We start from the raw sequence: 9365 nt of genomic DNA on the forward strand, positions 1-9365 counted from the left end.
AAATCACAAGGATCCTCTGTGCATAAACCATTCAGGTTTGTTTCTCTCAGGGCAATTAATCTCCACGGCAGGACGTTTCCTGAGAGATTAATTGTGTTGAGAAAGAACGTTCTTTCCTCTCTGACTTTGCTCCTACGGACCAGATTTTAGTTGATTTCCTCACATACTGATTAACCCATACATATTAATACATATTCACTTTTGTTTTGTTCTTTTCCTTCTATAAAAGTGATTATTATTGTTGTAATTGTGTTTGAGGGTTGTTTGGTCATTTCCCACTGAGTGGCCAAATATTTTATTTATTTTATTATTATGTCTGTCTGCCACAACTTGTCTGAAACAGTTCTGTCTGCTGCAAGCGCGTTCCTGGCAAACCTGGCCTAGTTTGCGCACAAGCCGGACCAACTTGAGTTACAGTTGGACTGGTCCCAACTCCCTTATCCAGAAAACTTGGGCCTGATGCCGCAGGAAGCAGCCCAACACTACTAGCACAGCCCACCACTTTACAATTTTCAAACCAAAAAAAAAAAAAAAATTTGATGTGGATGCTTATGTGTCTTTTTTAATCATTATTTTATGCTGACGTGACATTTTTAATATTATTTTATTGGCCACATCAACATTTAATGTGTGAACAGTGCACTCCATTTGCCACATTAGCAATTTCTGTTAAGTGAGTGACGGTAAAGACCAAAATGGAACGCATTAATTGATTTAAGGACTAAAAGTTGTGAAATGAAAATGCAGGGATCAAAATGGAAAAAATGCAAAATGGAGGGAATAAAAGTGCATTTACATCTTTTTTTTTTTAATGAGAAGGGCTGGGTTGAATTTGGGTATACTGTTTTTGGGTTAAATGGGCCTCAATGGATTTTTAGTGAAAACTCAATAATCATTGGGTCTAATTGGGTTGATACCCATTTAACCCAACTAATAATTAGGTGGGTTTGGGTTCAATTACAGTTGGTGGGTTTGGGTGGGGAAATGGGTTTGGGCTTAATTTGCCACCCCTAGTATTAATGGAGGGTAGTTTTCTGGTTGTGGCTGTAAGTGGGTCTTTGATAGTGAGAATGGAGGATAAGGTTGGTGGTGGTTCCTCTCTCTTCATCAGTTTGTTAGATGTTAGTGATTTAAACGGCAAAATTAACGAATGGATTAATTTGGCAGGTCTACAAAGTTCAAGGAGTAAATTGGCTAAAATAAAAGTTTAGGGGATGTATTGGCCACTAGTTCAAAGTTCAAGAGGTGTCTTGGCATTTTTCCCTACTAAGTAGATATATCCATTAATTGGAATATTTTAGTATACTATTATCTGTTGTGATTTATTTGTTGCTGGAAATATTATTTGTTGTGTGGTTGGCAGGTTTAATAGGTGTTGAGCTACTAACTTATTGCCTAGGTACTTATTGTGTTGTTTAACAGATCACAGATGGTAAAATTAAGGTTTTTGTAGGTTGTGTTGTGCTATCTTTAGTCTATTTTGCTGTATTTATATTTGGTAGTTAATGTGGGAAAGATTATATATTTGGATTGATATGTACTGCTCAGGCGCTTCTATTGTTTCAAAAATCACAGGTGATCAAAAAAATAGGCTTTTTGGTGTGTTGTGTTGTGTTATTTTGTCCAGGTTTAAAATTGTGAAAATTTATGAGAAACTGCAAGATTATATTGGGTTTGACATGTCTTGAAGGCCCAACAGATCTAGTGTAGTTCTTAATATAAGCTAAACTTGAAGGCCCATTTTAAAATAAATTAAGTAAAAAGAGGCCCTATTTGGAAAATATAGGAAATTCAAAAAATCTGAAATCAATATGATTTATTAAACTGCCAAACTGAGTAATTTTGGCTAAAAAGGCCTAAAAAAATGAAATTACGATAATTTTAACTATGTCCAAAATTTTGGCCCAATCTGAGGCCCAGACCTGACTAACTAATAACTCCAACCCATCCACCAATTACCCGAAACGTCGAATTCTACCTGAATATTCGGTCGAATATGGGTCCAAAACTACACCACCCGATCCAACTGGGCCGAATTCTGTTTAGGCCCTAAATCGACTCGGCCCGACCTGTGGACAGGCCTAGCTGCTACATCGTCTTTAATTCCTGCTAAATGTCTTTTCATCCTATTGATGCCCCCTCCTTTATAAAACTTTCCCACAATGTATGCATCTATAACTACTTTTTCCATCTTTCAACTCTTCAGTTACATGATCCCATGCGGGATCACATTTCACTCTCACAGATGAAGTATTAGCATTAGACCCGGTTGTAGAGGCATGTTCATTAGATGGTACAAAGGCGGACTCCATTCCATTCAACAATTTTAAACTGACAGCAACCATTTTATCAAAAAATAAATCCATCAACACAACATACACAAATAATACCTTGTAAACTATAGTTCATAAACAATAATGCTCTATAAATCAAATCCACAACATAAATCCATAGGTGTATACAAACATCCACAACATACACAAAATCACAAATAAACTAAAATGCTATGCTAAACTAATAATTGAAAGAATAATTAAGTTAACAATAGAAGTTACCAGTGGAGTAGTGGACTAAAGTCACTGAACTGATTGGAAATTTGAAGGCAAAGAACATGAATGGAGAACCTGAGATGAAGCCGAGAGAAATGAAAAAATTAAAAATTACAAAAAAAAAAAAAAAAAAACTATTGAAATAGAAGCTGAGAGAAATGATCAAATGAAAGAAAGAGAGTTTAGTGAGGTTCAATACCTAATGAAGCCACCAAAGCAAAGAGCACAGAGGGCGAGAGCAAGAGGCAGAGCTACCAATGGGGGAAAAAAACACAAAAACACAAAATAAAGAAGATGAGAAGTAGAGGCCATGAGGATGAGAAGTAGAGTAGAGGTCGTGAGGTTGAGAAGGAAAAAAAAAATCGAGAGTGAGAGAGATTTAGAAATAGTGAGTGTGAGTGTGAGAATGAGACTAAGAGAGGTGTAAGTGAAGTGAGGTGAGGTGAGTGAATCAGGTGATTAAGGGTTAAGAGATTTAGTTTTTAGGTTTCCCTTTGTCCAAAACGACGTAGTTGTAGGCTGGGAAAAAGTCCAAGAATGATGTAGTTTTAGTTTTAAACCCAACTGGCCAATAACTAGTTTGACCATGCCGATTCCCAGTTTTTATGGTTGAACCAGCCGATTCTAGGGTTTTTTAAGTTTTTGAGTAATTTTCAGTTTTTACCCATAACTGGACCGGGTTGAAGGCCGGTTTCCGATTGAACCGAATAGATTGGCCGATTCGGTTCGGTTTTTAAAACCATGATTCCGAAGAAGAAGAAAATTTGGAGAATAGATCTAGTGAAGTATAGCCTTATCCAACGGCAGGAACTTGAGTCTTATATTTTTTTCTAGAGATTAGAGTTCCATGTAGATTTTTTCTTCCATATCAAATTACCACCACTTGGAACTCAAGTATATAAAACTTTTGTTCCATCATTGAATTCAAGTTTCAAAGTCTCGAGATGCTAGTTTACTAAATAGTTTTACAAACTTGACAACTAACTAAAATGTTCCAAAAATAATGATAAATGCCAAAATTCCCCATATAAGTTTATAGAGCTTAACTAAGAGTATTGTTTTGTAGATCTTGGTTATGAGGGTTTTTATAGGCTCAAGGGGTTTTGAAAAGTGACTGAGTTCACTTGCGTGGATTTCAATGATTTTTTTTTTTTTTTTTTTGGAATTTTTGTTTATGGTTAAGTTGATCGGTTGAGGAAGTTTTTGGGTAGTTATTGGTTTCACTGATGAGGATTTGGAGCAATGTTGTCAATTCCATTAAGTTCCAATTAGAATGGTTGGAAAAATCTATTTCAAAGAATTAACAAGTACTAATCTCCTCCCTATTCCAACTTGGTATAAATTTGGACTCATTATGGTCAGTATGATGATTTCTCATTTTAGTTAAAATGTGAATAAAACTTTATTTTCTTGTTTTTCTAAATTCATCTCCTTTTTTTTCATTAGTTAATTCGCCAATGACATTTTTTTTTTTTTTAATTATCCTTTTGCATAGGTAACCACTAACATTTACTAGCTTAGGCTTGTTAGGAAAGTATAGGAAGCAATAGAGGATAAATATATCTACAAAATTTAAAATCCATTTATTTGGACTTAATTTTATTTTAGTCCAAAATTCTAAATGATCGTTATAAAAAAATGTTAATGTCGCACATTAAATTTTATGGACTGATAGTCTAAATTGTGACATGATGTGGTAAAAAAGAGCAAATTTATCTCCCAAAAAAAAAAAAAAAAAAAAAGGAAGAAAAATTTAGGGGTAAGTAGGTGCTTACTAAAATTGTAAACGCGTTTGGGAGTGTTTTTTTTTGGGAGTTTGGAGTTGAATGTCTAGATAAAAGATTGAAAAGACACAGTCAAGCACACCGACCCCAAAAAAAAAAAAAAAAAAAAAAAAAAAGACGCAGTCTCCGTCTCACACAAGGCACAAGGTAGTATTTGGTAGACAGGTTGTCATCGTCGCGGGTCCAACAACTTCCACATGGACTCTATCAAGTCTACGTGCATCTCAGCATCCAATTAAAATGCGACGCGTGTCCCACGTGACGTGGTGATACTCAACCACAACAATATCTCTCATCTCCAAGCAGCTATAAATACAAAAACCGTATTTACTAATAGTAGATTCACAAAACAGGTTGCGAGAGAGATAAAAAGAGACGTAGCGAGAGAGGAAAACCAAACGAAAGGAAAGGAAAAACACAAAAGAAGAGAAAGGAAAAGACATTACTGTAATTCTCCGACGCACGCACGGCCACCGGATCTCCCTGTAATCATGGTAATTTTTCTTGATCTATTCTTGTTCTTGATAATTTGATCTTGCAATTGATCTGATCTAGCCGAACGAACGGTTGTGATTTGATTGATGAGGCATCAGATCTATAATTTTGTTCTATGAATAGTCTTCATTGTGTATGATATATTTAGATAAAGAAAGATGAATTGTGTTAATATAACATATAGTATATGGTTTTATAATTTATATCACATTTTGATGTTTGTTATCGTAGATCTTATAGGCACTGTTTCAATCTGAATAGCCACACACCATTATAATTAGGAATCTAGATATAGAATTATCGAGCTGAATTTGGGGGGTTTGAAGCGAAATTATGTATATATTTTTGTTATAATTTTTCTTTTGAATGTAAAGGAAATCGGAGCATTTCATTTGTGTTCGCGCATCAAAATATTGTTTTAAGTGCTGTTTATTTGAGTAGTTTGATGATGGAATTGTAATGTTTGCGCAGACAACTTCGAGGCGTCTTGCGGATAGGAAGGTGGAGAGGTTCGATAAGAACATTATGAAGAGAGGAGCTGTGCCTGAAACAACCGCGAAGAAGGGAAAGGACTACCCTGTTGGTCCTGTTCTTCTCGGGTTCTTCATTTTTGTTGTCATTGGCTCATGTAAGATTTTCCCCCTTCCTTGGTAACTTTTATAACTATTTATTCAAGGTTGTGCCTTTTCTTATAACAAATTTGATAATTGAACTTTAACTATGAATGATTAGCACATTACATTAGAGTGGCGCATCGAGCTTCAGCCTAGTCTGTTTTGATTATTTTTACAATTACTAATGTCTGAATTGTTGAGCATTGGGATATCTATTTGGAATCTAAAGCCTGTATGCAAGTCAAATGCATTGGAATTTCTCATTATACGGATTGAATGGTTTGTCATTGGCATCCTCCATTGTATATGGGTAGCAGCATAGGTAGAAGTAGTGATACTTGACTGAAACTCTAGTACTAACAGTTGATAGCGAAACCCATTTTCGAGCTTGGATTCCAGTAGTTTATTTTTGGGTCTTTTAATTTTGCTTATGTGAATTTGATTGAAGGTTTACTTACCACGTTTTTGTCATTATTGCAACAGCTCTCTTTCAGATAATCAGAACAGCAACAAGTGGAGGCATGGCATAAACATACCCTGATCTGAAATATGGCAGCAGATGAATTCCTTTTATGTCTTTTGACCCTTTTTTTTTTTGTTAGCTGTCTAGGAAAATGATGATACATTTAGACTTGTGGTTTCGCATGTTGTGAAGTACTCAAGAAGTTTAAATAAAAGAAACCCATTATCAGGGTTGTATTGACTATAAATTATCTCATATTGTTTCTTATATGAATGGGAAGACCTTGCACAGGGGTTATTCCGTATATTCCTCAGTTTTATTATTCTACCCTATTCTTTCAATATATAAACTTATGAGTAAAGACAAGGTTAAGGTTAATATCCTATTCCTATTCCTTCAATATATAATCTTATGAGTAAAGACATGGTTAATATTTTAAGAACAAACTTTCATTTCCATTCATTGGAGAGATGACATTATATTCCGATCGCTTTTGACATTCAAAATTCTTTCATGTCAAAATGACATCCTATTCCACTTTATTATGCTCCTAACTAATTTATCTATTCCATGTAAAGGAGTATATACTATATAGGTGATTTATGCCGAGCGTGTCAAGCTTTGTAAACTATAAAGATTTTCAAATCAAATTGTCAAGCTTTCGAAAGTAAAATTTTGCATTTTTAGAAATATGCGAGGAATATCGAAAATTTGTCACTTTTGATGGATAGGATGAGAAAATTTTACAGCCTTGTTATTAACAGAAATATTTTCTACAGTTTGTTAAAATTGTATCATTTAATTTTTATCCACTAACTAAAACCATCATGACGAGTAGTAAAGAATGTTGAGCTGGACTTTAGATGGTGTCAACTTCTTAGTAGTATTTTGGACTTTAGACGGCATCAATATATAAGTCATTTTAAGGTTGAGATCTCAATGATAAGTCATTTTAAGGCTGAGATCATGACGTTAGGTTGAGATGCATGGTTGCTCAAAAACTTAAAATCATGACGTTAGGTTGAGATGCATGGTTGCTCAAAAACTTAAAATCATGACGTTACCTCTCATTGGTGTTAGACCCTTTATCCTTGATAGTAAAGGAATGATTTTAGGTAGGTGTAATCAAGCCGAGTCGAATATTAAAAGTTTAGAATTGTTTATTTCATTTTATTTTGAACATGAGCAGAGTTTGAGCTCATTACTAAGCTAGATTGCTTGTTCAATCTTAATTCATTTTCTTGTTAAATAAGTTCAAGTTTGTTCATGAGTTACTGATTAACTTATTCCTATACTTTAACTGTTAGGACTATTTTTTTTTTACCCATTCACAAATCTATACTAAAAATTAGTAATTAAAATACAATTAAAATTATATTATTTGAGTTAATTAAATAAAATGATTTTTGTTTATGAACTTATAAAAAGTAGATTCATCAATTTTTTATACTTATATGAACTTACATAATTTTTACTACAAAATGGATTATTTATAGGACAAAAATATAATATTAAATATATTTAAATCGAGCCTCATACTCACGGTCTTGTTCACAAACACACTATAATGTTTGAGCTTTGTTTGTTTGTAGTCAAGCCTAAACTTAGGCTTGAGCTTGACTTATTTGCTAAATAAACAAATATAAACAAATCTTTTTCATGAGCTAATTCCGAATTTTTTATAATAAGTTCGGTTCATATACAGCCCTAACTACACGCGGTTCATATACAGTCCTGACTCCATGTGATGGCACCTAGTATCCATGCCAATCACATAAATACATGGGCATGAAGGAGGCATTGCCTTGGGTTGAGAAAGGTATTTTGAGCAGCAACAAGTTATGGTGTCCGTTTGAATCGGCTAAATTGGTGGCCTTGTGGTTGTGTGTTGGATCCTTGGTAAGGTTGCACACTATTTGTGTTGTGGGCAACATGTGCAGTGGTGAGTCTTGGCAGCCTTACGTGGGCTTAGCCATAGGCAGGCTGATGAGTAGTGTGTGGGCTACCAGGTATGTTTGCGTAGTGGTAGATTGGAACATGTGTTAAACTGGTAGCATAGCGTGGTGGGACGATTACCAAGCAATTTTATGTATAAACAACCGTGTTGGTATGCTGGCAGTGTAAAAAAGCTCTAAAGAGTCTAAGACAGCAAATATTTGTGTCCCAAAGACAGTTCCCAGATTGGTACAAAAAGTCCAGGGGATAGTTGACAAGAATAATTGCATGATCCTTAAAAGCTGTTGGGAGAGAGAGAGCAAGTTGAGGTAGAATATGTTTTCGTACACTAGGGGCTGTCAATAGCATGGCTTAGAGAAATAGTGCTACGAGGAAAATTGCATTTTGTATGTAGCTGCTTTTAATTTGGGCATATCCCAAAAGAGCATTTTGTGTAAGGGACCGTAGTGAACCTTGTACTTTGTGGTCCTTGTGGTATAGTAATAAATGTTAAAGTGTGTTCTCATGTAATGGTGTCTGTTGTGCGCTCTTGATTCTCACAAACTGTCAGTTATTTCTTTTGTGTGAGTATTAGAGACTAAGTAGAACTATTTAATGTCATCAAAAGGCAGAAATTTTGCTGTCAAAATTTGCGCCATCTCCCATGCCCATTTCCTTACATGATAGTAATTACGGGTCAGGCTTAAGTCCAGTAGTATTGGACCCGTTGAGATGATGACATGTGTTCACTTTTAAACACGTGTCACCATCTAACTGGGTCCAATGCACTGGATGCACTGGACCTAAACCTAATCCAATAATTGCTTTTCGTAAACACGCCTCGTTTAGGTAGTGCACTGGACCTAAACCAAGTCCAATAATTGCTTCTCGTAAGCACGCCTCGTTTAGGTAGCCTTATAGTTTCCAGTTTCCACACATCAAAATCATTTAGGTAATTGAGAAAAAAAATTCATCTCAATTCTCTGTGCTCTCAATTTAGTAGCATCATAATATTTGAGTGGTTGTGTGATTTAGGTGTTTAAATTTTAAGTATATCAGCTTGTCAATATGGAGGAAGCAACTTGCATCTATGAAGCCTTACAATTAATATATTGATGCAAATCATCCGATTATTTGGATGGGAGTCAAGTGAAATCTAGTTACTACTGAAGATTTTCAAATCCCCGATCCATGAGAAGAGACACATGTTGTTTTGCTTAGCTGCTGCCTGCTGACAAAACTGAAGAAAGCTTCAGGTTTTTGAATGCCACTTATCTTCAGCTCAGAATAAGAAACTTCACCCCACCTACGCTAAAAAATTCGTACAAGGCCCGGATAGGAGTAAGTTTCTGTGATTTTCTCACTTTCTCCAAGCCTCAAACAGACTAATATCTAATTCCATTACCATAATCCAAATCCTCTAATGCATTTTCTTTACCAGAGTCAGCCTCAGCAGCGAAATAAAACAACAGGCAATATATGATCGTTCTCATTCTCATAGATTTCTCCACAGACAATTTGCACC

General features: G+C 35.1%; 1 protein-coding gene across 1 annotated transcript; it reads left to right on the forward strand.

Annotated features, from left to right (window-relative positions):
- The first annotated feature begins 5272 nt into the window (after nucleotides 1–5272).
- On the forward strand, nucleotides 5273–6218 carry LOC126718149 (uncharacterized). The gene is made up of 2 exons (XM_050420231.1): nucleotides 5273–5456; nucleotides 5926–6218. Exons 1-2 carry the CDS (start codon nucleotides 5288–5290, stop codon nucleotides 5970–5972), a joined length of 216 nt encoding a protein of 71 aa, XP_050276188.1. The 5' UTR covers nucleotides 5273–5287; the 3' UTR covers nucleotides 5973–6218.
- Nucleotides 6219–9365: the final 3147 nt, after the last annotated feature.

The sequence above is a fragment of the Quercus robur genome, chromosome 3, assembly GCF_932294415.1.
Source record: "Quercus robur chromosome 3, dhQueRobu3.1, whole genome shotgun sequence".
NCBI lineage: Eukaryota > Viridiplantae > Streptophyta > Magnoliopsida > Fagales > Fagaceae > Quercus > Quercus robur.

Excerpts from the sequence above, each read along its gene's own strand:
- LOC126718149 (XM_050420231.1), top strand. The coding sequence starts at position 5,288 with ATGTTTGCGCAGACAACTTCGAGGCGTCTTGCGGATAGGAAGGTGGAG. Across the intron at positions 5,457-5,925 it reads TTTTGTTGTCATTGGCTCAT|CTCTCTTTCAGATAATCAGA; the intron begins GTAAGATTTTCC and ends TTATTGCAACAG.